The 16510-nt window shown below is 44.1% G+C and overlaps 1 protein-coding gene across 1 annotated transcript; it reads left to right on the forward strand.

Moving 5' to 3' along the window:
• Positions 1–12760: 12760 nt before the first annotated feature.
• LOC133777951 (proteasome subunit beta type-4) lies at positions 12761–15838 on the forward strand. Its single transcript, XM_062217713.1, has 8 exons — positions 12761–12916; positions 13580–13654; positions 13749–13801; positions 13912–13988; positions 14283–14412; positions 14585–14744; positions 14889–15074; positions 15475–15838. Exons 2-8 carry the CDS (start codon positions 13649–13651, stop codon positions 15586–15588), a joined length of 726 nt encoding a protein of 241 aa, XP_062073697.1. The 5' UTR covers positions 12761–12916; positions 13580–13648; the 3' UTR covers positions 15589–15838.
• The last annotated feature ends 672 nt before the right edge of the window (positions 15839–16510 follow it).

The following is a 16510-nucleotide window of genomic DNA, read 5'->3' on the forward strand; positions in this document are numbered from 1 at the left end:
GCAAATTTTTACTCTGAGCCCCCTGAGACACGAATTCCGAGTAATCTGGGATCTGTTGAGGGCATAGGCGCGTGTTCATTGAACCGCGTGGTTCCAATCTCCACGGGCTGGGCTTACCCCAGCTCGTGTAACTAATACTTGCTTCATCCTTCTGCTTGGGTCGCCTTTTCTAAAGTGTTTTCTTTTGTTCGATAGGCGACCAGATGGCCCCGAAGAAGAACCTGTCCCAGAAGAACGTGGGAAGTTCGGCCTCCCAACAAGATAAAGGAAAAGCGGTGATGCCCAGCTCGCCGATTCCCCACTTTGGCCCGGCCGTGGAGAAACAGGCCGAGGTGGCCCTTGACGCGTTTTTCGAGGCGGAGAGAATCGTCTCGAAGATAACCGAGCAGGCAAAGGTCACCAAACTCTTCATCACCCACAACATTCCCTTGGGGAAAGCCTCAGTGATTTCCCGACCTGCCGCAGAGGGCGAGCGGAGCTGCACGCCGCTCGATGAATCGTTCGCGGCCTGGAGCGGTGAACACTTCAAGGCAGGGGCCTTCCTCCCCCTGGACCAGTACTTCGCCGACTTCCTAAATTATGTGGGGTTGGCCCCATTTCAGCTCCCTCCCAACTCCTACCGTCTGCTGGCGGGGTTGAGGTATTTATTTCAAAAGCACGAGTGGGAGGTCCCCACTCCTGCTGATATTCTATACTTCTTTTGCCTCAAAGCCAGCCCGGACCAGCGGGGGCGAGGCGACGGGTTCTATTACTTAACCCGTTTCCCTAATACAGCGGCGGTCATCGAGCTGCCGAGCCACCCGAATGACTTCAAGGACCAGTTTTTCATGTCAACTGGGTTCCGCAACTGCGATCATCATTACTTTAACCGCCCTCGTAAGTGATCCTTGACCTTAGCCCGCCTTTTAAGGGTTATCTTATTTTAGCTCCCTCCTTATCCCACTTCTGACTTCAACCAATCTTGCAGCCATCTACGCGAGGACCGAAAAGTCCGCGACCCTCGGGGGTCAATACGACACACTGGCGAGCTTGCCCCCCAGTGAGAAAGACTACCGCGTGCTCGTGACTGACGAGACGATGGTATTCTGCAAGCTGATTTTCCCAAATCAGACTTTGAATTTGAAGAGGCCCCGGGGGCCACCCCCAGCTCGCGAAAACAGACCGATCGTCGCGGAGGAGATCGCAGACGACGAAGGTGAGGAAGAGGATGACGAAGTTCCTCTCGTGAGGAGTAGGAAGAGGACCCTGGAGGTCGCCCAGATGATGGACGAGGAGAGGGTCCAATCCGGAGCAGCTGCGGGTCCCTCCGGCCAAGGTAATCCTTACTTATTTAAGAATGTAGATAGAGCCACTGCAGACCCCCGGCTGGTTAGGTTCAATCCTAGGCAGCTCGTCCATCGTCACTAGAGGAATCCGGACCTGGATACGCTCTTGCTCCATTGTGTTGACCGGCTCATGCTGGATCACCAAGAGAGTCGGCCTAGGGGGACCGTAGTAGTAGATAACACCCTAGCTTTTAGGTCGATCCTTTTTTAGGAGTATGGGACCAACTTACGCACGTGGCCGGTGCTCCAGAGGGGCATCTATGCTCCGGGGATTAGGCAGTATGTAGAAGAGTCCAGCCCCGAGTCAGAACCGGACCTAGAACCTGTGCCAGTTCGTGAGATAATCTTCTTAGGCTCTTCCAGCTCGGGGGGTAGGGCTCCCTTAGTATTCGCTTACTTGTTGCCTTTAAACCTTTTGCCTCTATTTCTGCATGATTGCTACCTTGTGATAACCATGTTTTCTTTTTGTTCTTGGCAGAAGAGATGTCTCAGCCCGGAGGTAATCTGCGGGGCGTGGTCTTCGGCGGGAACCCCCCAGCGGGGCCAAGGTTGAAAAGGCTTCGAGAGTCCAAGAGCTCGTCTGGGACCTCCACCAAATCCCCCGCTAAGGAGAAGGAGAAAGCCCCTCCATCCCAGGTCGCGGGGGCGATCCTTCCTGTCGTTAGGACAGGACCCATGCCCCCGCCACCCCAACGATCTCCATTAGCCGCCCAGGACGGGGTAATGGAGGTCGGGAATCCGGCCGCGGCAGCCCCGGATGTGCGCATCTCGGTCGATCCCTAGGATCTGGAGAAGATGCCAGAAGCATTCCGGGGGACGGTGTATGAGTCGGCGAGCTATGCCGTCAGCCACTTCTACAAGCTCAGGGAAAAGGAGCTCCGGGCCATCGAAACAACGAGCCCGGTCCGAGTTATAGAGTCTTCGATGGACATGACCCTAACGGTAAACTGCCCCATTCTTTTAAAGCTTTAACACTCATACGCCGCCTTTTTTCTTCCAGTTAGTTAATTTATCCTTCCTTTCTTGCAGGGCATTGCTGCCGCATACAGAGGCATCGCTAGGACCAAGGCCCAGCTCGAGGGTATGGAGGCTCAGCGCCAGACCGCCCTTCAGGAGGCTCAGGAGGCGAAAGACGCGCTGGCGGCCTCTAAAGCCGAGCTAGAGAAGATCCGCTCCAAGAACCGAGAGCTTAAAAACTCCCTGGCCGCATCGCGGACAGATCTCGAGGTAGCGAAGACCGAGGCCCAGGCCGCCGTGGAAGCCGAGCGGGCCGTCTCGGAGCAGTCCCTGCAAGACCTGTTCTATCACTGCTGGTCCCACAACCCGGATGCAGACTTTTCTTTCATGCCGCCGGACCTCTGGGCGTTTCTGCTGCCGAAGCTCCAAGCCCGCCTAAATAAAGAGGTACCTCCCTCGAAGACTGGAGAGGCCTCTGTCGCGGCGGAGCAGGATGAGACCGCGACCTCCAAAGGGCCAACTGATGGGGCTTAGGATGCTTCTCTTTGGGCATTTTGAACTATTTTATTTTCCATTGTAATTTTTTCATGAGGTGTTTCCACCTTGAGACAATTTGCTCAGCAACTTTAACATATATATATTTTTTTTATATGCTTTTGGCTACAATTCATCTCTTTATTTTTATGAACTTAGTTCGGGTTAACCGTTATTTATATCTCAGGCTTTTAAAGAAGAGCCACGATCAAAGTTAAAGTTAACCCCTAAGTTTTATGACCTTGTTAAAACCAGGAACTTATTTTGAAAACTTAGTTCGTGTCAACTTTTATCCATATCCCGGGCTCTTTTAAAGAAGAACCGCGGTCAATAAATTTTAGTTAACTTCTAAGTTTTATGACCTTGTTAAAACCAGGAACTTATTTTGAAAACTTAGTTCGTGTCAACTTTTATCCATATCCCGGGCTCTTTTAAAGAAGAACCACGGTCAATAAATTTTAGTTAACTTCTAAGTTTTATGACCTGGTTAAAACCAGGAACTTATTTTGAAAACTTAGTTCGTGTCAACTTTTATCCATATCCCGGGCTCTTTTAAAGAAGAACCACGGTCAATAAATTTTAGTTAACTTCTAAGTTTTATGACCTGGTTAAAACCAGGATAGGACTTAGTTTGTGATAACTCTTACCCATAGATAAAAATTAACACCTAAGTCGTTAAGGAGACCTGGTTATATCCAGGTACCATATGCCCCCCAAGTAACTGGGAAAGGGTCTTTCGTGGTTACTTTAAAATCACACTTGCAAATAAAGAGAAACATTTGATTTTTATTTATACATGGAAGGTGACCTCCTAGGCCTTACAAGTGGATCATTGATAGTATTTCTTTAGGTGGATGGCATTCCAAGTCCGCGGGACCGCCCCTCCACCAAGTCGAGCTAACTTATAAGTTCCCTCTTTGACGACTTCGATGACCTGGTATGGTCCTTCCCAGTTTGGTCCCAAAACCCCATCTTTGGGATCTTTCCCGGCTAGGAAAACTCTCCTTAAGACCAAATCGCCGACGCTAAAGGCACGTCTTTTGACCTTAGTGTTGAAGTAGCGAGTGATCTTCTGTTGATAATGGGCGAGCTGGAGTTGTGAATCTTCTCGCCTTTCATCCACTAAGTCTAGGGAATGGCATAGGAGCTCGTGGTTCCTGTCTTGGTCGTAGGACTGGACCCTATGTGACAGAACTTTAACCTCCACAGGGAGGACTGCTTCACTCCCAAAGGTTAGGGAGAAAGGCGTGTGACCCGTGGGAGTCCGATGTGAGGTCCGGTATGCCCACAGGACTTGGGGGAGCTGTTCTGGCCAGATCCCCTTTGCCTCATCTAGCCTCTTCTTGAGGCTCGCCTTCAGAGTTTTGTTGACAGCCTCGACCTGGCCGTTCGCCTGGGGATAGGCCACGGACGAGAAGCTTTTCACAATTCCGTGCCTTTCGCAAAATTCGGTGAACAGATCGCTGTCAAATTGAGTGCCGTTATCGGAGACGATCTTCTTAGGTAGGCCAAATCGACATATGATGCTTTTAACCACGAAGTCTAACACTTTTTTCGATGTTATTGTCGCCAACGGCTCTGCTTCGACCCACTTGGTGAAGTAGTCAATGGCTACTACGGCGTAATGGACCCCGCCCTTTCCGGTAGGCAGGGCGCCTACTAGATCTATCCCCCAAATGGCAAATGGCCAGGGAGACGAAATCATTTTTAGCTCGACCGGAGGAGCTCGGGCAACCGCAGCGAATCGCTGACACTTGTCGCACCTTTTTACATATGAGATCGAGTCTTTGGACAAAGTCGGCCAGTAATAACCTTGCCTGAGGACCTTCAAGGCCAGGCTTTGCCCACCAGCGTGGTCTCCGCAGAATCCTTCATGAACTTCTTGCAGGATGGCCTTCGCTTCACTTGGAAGAACGCACCGAAGGAGAGGTAGGGAATGCCCACGTCGGTACAACACCCCTTCGACTAGCGTATATCTCGAAGCTTGATAGAGGACTCGCCGTGCGTCGTTGCGCCCTTCGGGTAACTTGCCCTCGACGAGATACTCAATAATGGGAGTCATCCAGGTCGGCCTGATGTCAATCATTTCAATTTCTGCCCGATCCCCGTCTATGCTAGGTCTCTCCAAGAACTCAACTGGCACCAACCCCAGGGTTTCTGTCTCTCCCGAGGCGGCGAGCTTGGCGAGAGCATCTGCATTGGCGTTCTGCTCCCGAGGTATCTCTTCGATTGACCCTCGCCCAAACGCAGACAGCTCGGACTTTACCTTTGCCAAATAGGCGGCCATCTTTGGTCCCCGCGCCTGATATTCGCCTAGAACCTGATTCACCACGAGCTGGGAATCGCTGAAGCATTGGACAGAGCTCGCCTTTAGCTCACCAGCTATCCTAAGTCCAGCCAACAAAGCCTCGTACTCTGCCTCGTTGTTAGACGCCTTGAACCTGAACCTTAGCGCGCGAGTGGAATCTATGTCCCTCTGGGGATATCAGAATGATTCCGGCCCCGGAGCCGTTCTCGTTAGATGAGCCATCAACGAAGATCTTCCACGACGAGTGTGGGGAGGTGACCTGAGGTGAGTCTCCTGATGGAATCTCCTGGAATCCCGTGCATTCCGCCACGAAGTCGGCCAAGGCCTGACTTTTTATGGTAGTTCGGGGAGTATAGAAAATCTCGAACTGACTGAGTTCGACCACCCACTTTAGCAAGCGTCCCGATGCTTTAGGCTTTTGCAAAACCTGCCTTAAAGGCTGATCGGTCATGACGTGTATAGAGTGGGACTGGAAGTATGGCCTGAGCTTTCGCGAGGCCGTGATTAGGCAGAACGCTAGTTTTTCCATCATTGGATATCTTGATTCAGCTCCGAGGAGTCTCTTGCTGATGTAACAGACCGGTTTCTGAGCCTGGTCCTCTTCTCGCACCAGAACGGCACTAACTGCGTCCTCAGTGACGGCCATGTAGAGGAAAAGAGGTTCTCCTACCTTGGGTTTTGATAGCACAGGCGGTTCAGCCAAATGCGCTTTTAGGTCGAGGAATGCGCTTTCGCACTCTACTGTTCATTTGAATTTCTTGTTTCCCCGGAGCAGGTTGTAGAAGGGCAAACACTTATCGGTCGACTTGGAAATGAACCGGTTCAGTGCTGCCACTCTTCATGTGAGGCCTTGGACATCCATCCGCGACCTGGGGGAAGGAAGCTCGAGTAGTGACCTGATCTTGTCGGGGTTTGCCTCGATTCCTCGGGTATTGACTATGAAACCCAAGAATTTCCCCGATGCGACACCGAAAGTGCATTTCTGAGGATTGAGCCTCATGCCATATTCTCGCAGTATGTTAAAACATTCTTCCAGGTCGGCAACGTGGTTGTCGGCAGTCTTTGACTTGACAAGCATGTCATCGACGTACACTTCCATGTTTTTTCCGATCTGGTCCGCGAACATTCTGTTTACTAACCTTTGGTAGGTCGCTCCGGCATTCTTCAGGCCGAACGGCATGACCTTATAGCAATAGACATTAGTCGGGGTCATGAAGCTGGTATGTTCCTGGTCTGCCGGATTCATCGCGATCTGATTGTAGCCTGAGTACGCGTCCATGAAGGACATGAGCTCGTGCCCCGCCGTGGCATCCACCAATTGATCGATCCTTGGTAATGGAAAGCAATCCTTGGGGCAGGCTTTATTCAGGTCGGAGAAGTCAATACAGGTCCGCCACTTCCCGTTGGGCTTTGGAACTAGCACGGGATTGGCGACCCAAATTGGAAATTTGGCTTCACGAATAAAGCCACACTTTTTGAGCCGGGCCACTTCTTCTTCGAGGGCTTCGACTCGGGTTGTTCCCAGACGCCTCTATTTTTGAGACTTGGCAGGGACGCTTTTATCTAGGTGGAGCGTGTGCATGATGATACTCGGGCTGATTCCTATCATGTCCTCGTGCGACCACGCGGTTCTTCTGCAGAAACGTAGTCAGCTCCGCCTTTCTTTTATCGCAGAGGTTCTTTCCGAGCTTAACCGTCCGTGATGGGTTTTGTTTATCGATGCTCACCTCCTCGAGCTCCTCAATAGCTTGTAGCTCGGACCTGTCCTCGCCTACACGGGGGTCAATATCCTCACTTAGGGCGAGCTTTTCGTCTTCGGAAATCTGAGGTTTTTCAATCTCAGGAGCCGCCTTGGGTCCCTGAGATTCCTCTTCATCCTGAATGCCCATCGTCACCTGCCCGGGTTTAGATTTTCCCTTCATGGAAATGCTGTAGCATTCCCTGGCAGCGAGCTGATCGCCCTTGATAGCACAGACCCCTGTTGAAGTAGGGAACTTCATGGCGAGGTGCCGGATGGAAGTGATAGCCTCGAAGGCTATGAGCGTAGGTTGGCCCAAAATGGCATTGTAGGCAGCGGAGCAGTCAATGACCACAAATTCGAGTAGTTTGGACACTGTTCGGGACTCCTCTCCTAGGGTGATCACCAGCTCGATTGTCCCTATCGCTGCTGATCCTTCTCCTGAAAAACCATATAGCATCATCGAGGTTGCCTTCAGCTCGGCAACAGTCAGACCCATTTTTTCTAAGGTGGATCGGAACAGGAGGTTCACCGAGCTCCCATTTTCCACCAACACTCTCCTTACTTTCCGGTTGGCGAGCTGGACTGCTACGACCAAGGGATCGTTATGAGGGAATTGGACATGGCCTGCGTCTTCCTCCGTGAAAGTTATCGGTTGTTTCTCTAATCGCTCCTGTTTTGATTGACGTTGTTCCGGGGCGAACTCCACTCCGTTGTGGGCCTTTAATTCATTCACATACCTCTTCTGGGCGCCCCTACTCGTGCCAGCCATGTGTGGTCCTCCAGAGATGGTGGATATCTCTCCCTCGACCACGGGGGGAAGGACGTCCTGATCTGCCCGACGCCCGGGCTGACTGGCTGGGACCTCCGGAACGGGTCGACTTGCCGGGACCCTATTCCGCGAGTATTGCGCCAATGGACCTGCTCGGATGAGAGTCTCGATTTCATCTTTGAGGTGCCTGCAGTCGTCGGTATTGTGCCCAACGTCGTTATGAAAACGGCAGAATTTGGAAGCGTCTCTCTTTCCCTTAGGGAGCTTCAATGGCTCCGGCCTCTTCCAGGGGACCCGAGTAGCGTTGGCCAGGAAAATATTTTCCCTGGTCTGGGTGAGCTCGGCATAGGTTGTGAACACAGGCTTGAACTTATCCACAGACTTATTCTTCTTCTGGCCGTGCTGGTTGTTTTCACCATGTCCTTTTCTTTTGCTACCAACGGGCTGGTTATTCTGCGCGACGTCGGGAGTCGCCACTACGATCTCCATCCCCGTCCCAGCGGTCTTCTCGGGGACCTGGCTGGTCCCTGCGGTCGAAGCTTCAGCTTCTTCCAAGTTTATCCACTCTTGGGCTCTGTTAAGGAATTCGCTAACCGAGCTGACTCCCCTCCTTTGAATATCTTTCCACAGGTCTCCGCCGACTAGGATCCCGGTCCTCATGGCCATGAGTTTGGAGCTATCGTCAGCATCCTTTGCTCGAGCAGCGACATTTGCAAATCTTCTCAAGTAGGCTTTCAACGTCTCACCGGGCTGCTGCCTCACGTTAGCTAAAGAATCGGCCTGGACTCGGGCGGCCTGAGAGGCACGGAATGCCCTCTTGAAGTCCGCCGAGAAGGTCTTCCAGGAGCTGATTGACTGCCTTTTGCTCTGCTTGAACCACTGCCTGGCAGGTCCAGTCAGGGTGGAGGGAAAGATCAAGCAACGCAGCTTCGGGCCGATGTTATGGGCCATCATTAGGGTGTTGAACATCCCTAAGTGGTCAGACGGGTCTCCATCCCCGTTGAACTTTGACAAGTGGGGCATACGAAAGCCAGAAGGGTATGCCGTTGCTGCTATATTGGGGGCGAAGAGTTCCATCTCGTCCCCTGAATCATATTCGTCTTTTTCTTTTTCTGATAGGAGCTTCTTCATCAGCTCCTCCATCTGAGTTAGGCGCTCTAGGGTTTTGTCCTGAGATCCTGGGTTATTCCGGGGCTGTTCAACAGCTCCGGACCCGTTGTACATATTAGGTGGGTTGTTGCCCCTCCTATCTTGAGATAGGTTATTTGGGACATTTCCACCGTTACGTACTTCGGATCGGACCCCCACTGAGTGGGCCTGGCTACCATCCCTAACTCGATCCTCTCTGTGAGAATTGAGGCGGTCTCGAAGGTCGCCTCCCTGGGTAGTATGGTGACTTTGCGCTGAACTTAGTCGCTGGCGCAGGTCTCCTCCCGAGAGATCACTCCGTCCACTACCGGTCTAGTGACTCCTGCTGGACAGGCTCGGGGTGCGTCTTTGGCGGTTACGACCTGATCCTTCCTCCGGCACCCTGCTGCGCCAGGAGGGTCCGGCTGACGGCGGGTCTCTCCTACTATTTCCGTAGGTCGGGATGTCTCGGACGGGCTGAGGAGATGGATATCTGACGGGAGAAGGAGGATGCCTGATCGGGGAGGTGATCCTAGTGCCGTCCGGACGGACTAAATTTGGTGGGGGCCTCTCGGCCCTGCCAGCTTGCTGGTCCCGCGCTGGGCGAGCTGGACGAGGAACTGGACGTTCTTCGGGGACGGGCTGACGTCTCTGGCCCTCCTCGGCCCTTCTTCGGGAATTTCCTCGATCTCTTCTAGGCGTCCTCGAGGAAGGCTGAGAGCTAGGGGTTGACGTCCTAACCGAACGGCTGTATTGCTGCTGTCCGGTCCGAGGCATTTCCCTGAAGTTTGCCTCCTGATGGTGTGATGGAGGGGTGGAGTTGGCTGCAGGAAGTCTACCCGAACGGCTATGCCTGGACCGATTACTCCGGCGAGACTTAGGAGCCTCGCCTTGCCTCTCTCCAACGTTACCGTTGGTTGTGAGAGGGGGTAGTCGGCTCAGAATATCCTGGATTTGCTGACCAGCTGCTGCTAACTGGCTCCTCAGCTGAACATTCTCCATCTCCACCGCAGAATAATAACATGGATTCGGATTAGGCGGCCGGGGCGCTGAACTACCAGTGTCGTCTTGGTCCGCCGGCTGCTTTCCTGGCCTCTGGTGGACTTCAGGAGCTTGCTCATCAGGGATGGCAACCTGGTGGGCCTCCTGCCCATCATGCTGTTCTGTCTCGTTGCCATGCCTGGATCGAGTGGTCACCATAGTTGGATGTTTGCGGTAGTACTAATCGAACTTGCTCTCAATGAAAGCACCAAACTGTTGACGCGGTTCTTCGGCAACAGGTAATTAAGAGGAGAAGAGAAAGAGATTAGCACTCAAGGTAGAACCGTCACAGATATGAAATCTTATATAATGAACTAGGAGACTCAAGACACGTTTTTAAGTGGTTCGAAGGTTAAAATCCTTCTACTCCACTAGTCAATATTATTCATCCTCTCTGGGTATTTGGCTTACAAAGTATATAGTTCTTCAAAGACTATTTTTCCCAACCCCTACCAACTCCCAGGGTCTCCATATTTATAGGAGAAGGCACCTGGAAGTTGGTAGGGAGGTCATCCCGTGACCTTATCATTTGTCATATCAACTCTGTGGCATTCATGATTAATTCCTAAACCTGACACATAAGTGTGGTCTAATCAGCATGGAAGGAGATAATGGGCCGCATGGCCCAACCCATCCGTGGGTGTCTAACACGCACGTTCCTGCTGCGTGTCCGAGAAGTCAGGGGGATATCAGACACGTGATGTCAGATATATGCACGTTTATCTTGCATGCGTTGACTTCATAAAGGCTCAGAGCTTCCTGGGCTCCTTGTGACACGAACAGCTCGTATTACGAGCTGTTCTCCTGGCGTGACCTTCTGATGCCCCTCTCGAGCTGAGAAGATCCGTCCTAGAAATAGGATCTTCGTCCTGTGGGCACCTCGGACTAAACCTGATTAGTCCGAGGCTCGTCCTGCTAATCAGCCCGTGGGAAAATCAGGGCGTACAATATCCATCTATAATAATATTTAATTAATTTAAAAAATAATTATTTAAATTTAAATTTATATTCATATTCATATACAAAAGATATTTTTTTATAAAATATCTTTAGTTTTAAAAAAAAGTCTACAAAAATAGATATAAACATATTATTATAAATAATAATAGTAAATTAATTAACCACAAATAAGATAAAAAATAAGATGGTTATATCAATTTTATTATTTTTTCTATTTTTTAATCATTTTAAATAATAATAATTAAATAAAAAATAAAAAATATAAATATATTAGAACTTGCAATAACTTCTACACCATTGGAGATGGTGGAAAATCTTTCAATTAATGATGCTATAGAACTCGCAATAATAATTAATGATGCTATAGAATTTATTTGAAGATTTATCGATTAACTTATACTTACTAATTTATTAAAATTTTGATGTCTCTTTTTTCCCAACCACCTCCAACAATCTCAATATCACCCCCACAACATAAACATCTGATAACATCAAAAACATGATAGAAAAATAAGATGAAGATGTTTGAATATAAAGATCAATAATTTAAAATAAAAACTTTAAAGAATAACAAACATTAATAATTGAATAAATACTCAAACTTTAAAGATTAACAAACATTAATACTTGAATAAATACCCGAGAGGATTGTATTATCATTAACATGTAAATTAATCAAAGTTGGAGATGTGATTTGGAATTCATTGAAAATTGAAATTGAAAGAATTTAGAGAGAAGAAGAGAAAAAAAAAAAGAGAAATTAGAGTAGAGGAAAATATAAGATTAATAGAGAATGTTTATAATATATATAGATTTACAAAGAGATATATATTTAAATAATAATATCTTATAAATATCTCATTCACATTTAAAAAATTAAATGTATTATTATTATAATCTATAAAATGAATAAAAAAAATAGATTAAATGAGAAAATAGATAGAGCGGTTTGAAGAGTTTTTAGAGTGATGCATCATCTATTTGGTGCTCTCCTTTATATATATATCTTATGTATAAAAAGTGTGTAAATAACGGAAATTCTTAGTTTTAACGGTTTGCTGTGATAATTTTAACGGAATATTCTAAATATTTTACGGAATATACCTTAAACAAATTAAAAATAGATATTTATTAATTACATTAATATAAATTTAAATATTATTTGATATCATTATTATAATAATATATACTACAAGACTACATATATAATAATTATATAATATCATTATTATAATAATATATACTACAGACTAGATATTTAATAATTATATTAATATAAATTTAAATATTATAAAATATCATTATAACAATAATATAAAATACATAAGCTTAGTTTTTATTAAAAAAATTATCATTTATATTTAAAAAGAAAATATGTTTTTTTATTTGATCTAGCTTATATATATATTAATATAGAATAACAATAAATATTATAAATATTTTATATATAGGTGTCGTATGTATATAAATAATATGACTGTGTAACTACATAAGAAATTAAAATAATATTTATCTTCTATAAAGAATAAATAAGCGTATTCTCTAATCATTAAGGTGCAATTTGAATAATATCATGCATGTTCTGTAACATAAATATAGTTTTGTGATCTAAAAGTTATTATATTATATATACTTTTTATAAAAATTCATAAACAATGTTTTGAATTAATTTATCTTTTAATATGTTTATGTAATTATTTTATATATAATATTGTTTATTTATTTAAAATTTATATGCCAATTATATAAATGTAATAAAAATAATTAATAGATTTTATAAGCAAAAGTGTCCTCGTATCTAGTATATAGATATAGATTTACTTCTATTATAAATCTTATAAATTATAATTAGATATATATATATATATATATATATTTTTTTTTTTTCTATCATTAGTTATTATAAATATAGAAGATTTAGTGGAAGGGCCATTAATGTGAAAGAAAACCATTAAGGACTAATATGCAAACTTTTTGACACTTTATTGCCACTAACCCTAAAAATGAAAAGTAGAAGAAATGGAAGAAAAGAAATTGGAGTGATTTGAGTTTTCTTGTGCAAAGGGAAAAGAAGTAATAAAGGTTGTCTCTAACCCACACTTGAAGAGACGATTTTTCTCTCAGTTCTCACCCTCGGTCTTTCATCTCTCGAGGTATGGATCTCTTACTCTGCTTTTTTCTTTCATGTATGTATATCATTATCCATATTCTACTACACTTCTTCATATTTAGGGTTTTCTATGATTTTGTTGTTTCGTTTTCCTAAAATATAATCAACTATCTATTCCCTTGGTCTATGAGAGATTAAATAAATTGATGAACTGGGAATTTGCTTTTATCATTATAAACGATGAATCACTTAGATCTGATTTGCATTAAGAAACCAAAATGTACAATTATATATAAAGAGGATGCTTGTCAATGGTCAGTAAAGGGTTCTCTTGAGCAAAGGGAAAGAGCACTAGACTTCTGAGCCCTAATCTTTTTCCACCTGGACTCACATATAATTCATGCTCTAGTCTCTTGAGCCCCAAACCACATTGTCACTCGAAATCAATTCTCTTGGCATTCCTCCGATTTTCGCAGCTTCTCCTATGGGGTGGGACACTCTGTGTATCATTCGGGGTCATCTGAGGGAGTTTTATTCTTACTTTTCTTGAATTCTATAAATGGGTTTCAAGTGTTTGATCGAAAGGATATAGGCGGATTTGGGTTCCCGACTACTTCTCACCATTTCGTTATTTTTTTTTGTTGTTGGGAGTTTTGTAGATGAATTTATGTATATTTGTTTACAAAATTTGAATCGTCTTTTGCAGTACCAAGCTAGTCATTTGCTAAAGTGGTTTTATTTTCGGGTTTCACCTGAGATTTTCCATCAAGGAAAAATGAGTGTAAGTTTATATTTCAATCGATGGTGTTTTATGTCTGGTATCGTCATTGTGATCTTATATTATCTCCCTGACCTCATTGTGCTTATGTATGCAGTCTGTCGAATTGAAACAAGCCAACCTTTTGAGCTCTGATTCACAGAGGACCCAGTAATTTTTCTTTTCACTTAAATTTACCGTGGTTGTATATACTTAAGTATGTGTATACAATTGAATCTTAGGGATTAAAGTGTTTTATTTTTTTCGTACTATGATTTTAGGTATCCGTATGTGACGGGTACGTCTGTGGTTGCTCTCAAATACAAAGATGGTGTTTTAATGGCTTCTGATATGGGAGGTTAGTTGATATTTCTTCCATATTTTATATAATTGTATTATTATATATATGTTCATGGCCTTTCACTTGAGATAGGAGGTCAATTAAACAGCTTTTTCTTATTGGTAGTAGTTAATTAGTTATCATATTTCTCATTATATATTTATTTATTGAAATATTTTATATTCAAGTTTGAGGAGCATTTGTAAGTGAATTTTTAGTGATGGAATGTCGATGCTAAGTCTGTTTATAGTCATGCAAGCATATTAGAAGTCAGTTGTGGTTGGGTTCATTTTATGTCATTGTTGCGGGCAGGTTCTTATGGGTCTACACTGCGATACAAGAGCGTGGAGCGAATCAAGCCTATTGGAAAGCATTCCCTACTTGGGGCTAGTGGAGAAATAAGTGATTTTCAGGAGCTAATGCGTACTCTTGATGAACTCATGTAAGCTTTAATTGTTTGAATAATGGAGCAGTAATAATTTAGTTACAAGCTTGAAACTTGTTTTTTTTTTTCTATTAGAGTTTCGTTTTTCTTTATTTCCTGAAACTAAATTTCTTGCTAGTATTATAACCGAACTGTTTTGGTAAGTTTTTCTTTCTGGTTTTGATTGTAGCCTATACGACAACATGTGGGATGATGGAAATTCGTTGGGACCTAAAGAGGTTCATAACTATTTGACCAGAGTTATGTACAACCGACGCAATAAGTTCAATCCCCTTTGGAATTCACTTGTCCTTGGTGGAGTGAAGAATGGACAAAAGTACCTTGGCACAGTAAGCCTCAATTGATTACTTTTTTCTTGTTCAGTTGCAAGCTATGTGCATTTCTAAGCTGCACTGTCTTTAGTTTATTAAATTGAGTAAGAGGGATCACTTGTCTCACGGATCTTTTGTTTGTTTTATGCTTTTTATAATTAGGTAAGCATGATAGGTGTTCATTTTGAGGATAATCATGTGGCAACCGGATTTGGAAACCATCTTGCACGACCAATTCTTCGTGAGGAATGGCATGAAAATTTGAGTTTTGAGGATGGTGTGAAGATACTGGAGAAATGCATGCGTGTTCTCCTTTATCGTGATAGGTCTGCTGTCAACAAGCTTCAGGTAGAGTTTTTCTTGTAATCTATTTTTTTTTCCTTTGCAACTCCTAGTGGCTGATAATCCTTTTCGTCGCATAAATAGAAATTTGTTTGCATGTGAAAGAATTAGGCACCCATGGCTATGATATTACTTTAAAATTTTACCCCATCTCTGAACGTTGATTGATAACTTTATGTTGTTTAGCCACAAAATTAACCACATTTACTTGTCAAATTGAATACCTCTTATACAATATCCAACAAATAGGAAAATAATCAATTTTGAGCAGTAATATTTGGTGTAACTAACTGCGAGGTCTTAACTATTTTTTTTGAGTTTAGACTATAATTTCAATGTCTGCTTTGAAGCATCTTGGGATTTGGCATGTATATGAATTGACACATTTTCCATTTTGCAATTGCAGATAGCTAAAATAACCGACGAAGGTGTAACAATTTCTCAGCCCTACTCGTTGAAGACTTTCTGGGGATTCTCTGCCTTCCACAATCCAACAGCGGGTGCCGAAGGATCATGGTAGATGGGTGACTGAACTTCTTTCTAGAGTTCATTGTCTGAATCAGATTGGGTAACATTAAATTGTGTCAACTAGAGTACAAGTTTAAATTCCATGCCCAACTAATATATAAGTTTAAGTTCGATGTGCTATTTCGTTCATTGACTCTTGTGAAATTTTATGGTTGTTGAATCACTACAAGTTAAAAACTCGCAACACATCGGTTCCTAGATGGCACTGGATAGAAATGATGACTTTCCCTGTTTACCCCCAATTTGTTTTTTTTTTTCCTGACTCAGACGCATCAACCAGATAAATTTATTTCTTACTAATTAAGTATTAACGTTTTTGACTGAGCAAAAAAACTTGATGTGTCCATTTATAGTCATGTGAGCTCGTTTGGAAAATTATTCCGAGTGTATGAAGCTCAGGGGTCTGATGGTTTGTTGAATGATGTTGTCGTCCGGGGACCAGCAGCATCATGAGTCTCAACTCTTCCTAATTGGTCGGCAGCTTTTATTTAAGGGGAGCCATGTCAGCTCGGAACAGTAAAGATTAAATTCTCTTTTATTTTAAAATTTTTCTCTAGGGTAATAATTAGATAACTCCATGGTAGGTAAAATAAAAAACTGAATTTGAACTCTTTTCAACTGATGTCAATCACATGAAAATTCATCAATATATTGGCAAAGTAAATGATATCCCACCTCAAAATCGAGTTTCCAGTTGTGTTTAGCAGTTACCACTTAGCACTCAAGTCTTCCTAGTCAATAAACATCTTGTCTTCTACAAGGTCTGTTTGGCTGCTGACATTGCTCAACTCCTTGTCCCTTAGATGGAGTAGGGGATTAACGAGTCTAACATGGGTATTATCCAATTTAAGTAAATTATCTAGACCATTCAAAGTGAAGCTCATTAATTTTAATTATAAAATTAACCTTTTTTT

Source organism: Humulus lupulus, chromosome 5 (assembly GCF_963169125.1).
Source record: "Humulus lupulus chromosome 5, drHumLupu1.1, whole genome shotgun sequence".
NCBI classification, from domain to species: Eukaryota; Viridiplantae; Streptophyta; class Magnoliopsida; order Rosales; family Cannabaceae; genus Humulus; species Humulus lupulus.

Excerpts from the sequence above, each read along its gene's own strand:
- LOC133777951 (XM_062217713.1), top strand. Across the intron at positions 13,802-13,911 it reads TCTGATTCACAGAGGACCCA|GTATCCGTATGTGACGGGTA; the intron begins GTAATTTTTCTT and ends CTATGATTTTAG. Across the intron at positions 14,413-14,584 it reads CGTACTCTTGATGAACTCAT|CCTATACGACAACATGTGGG; the intron begins GTAAGCTTTAAT and ends TTTTGATTGTAG.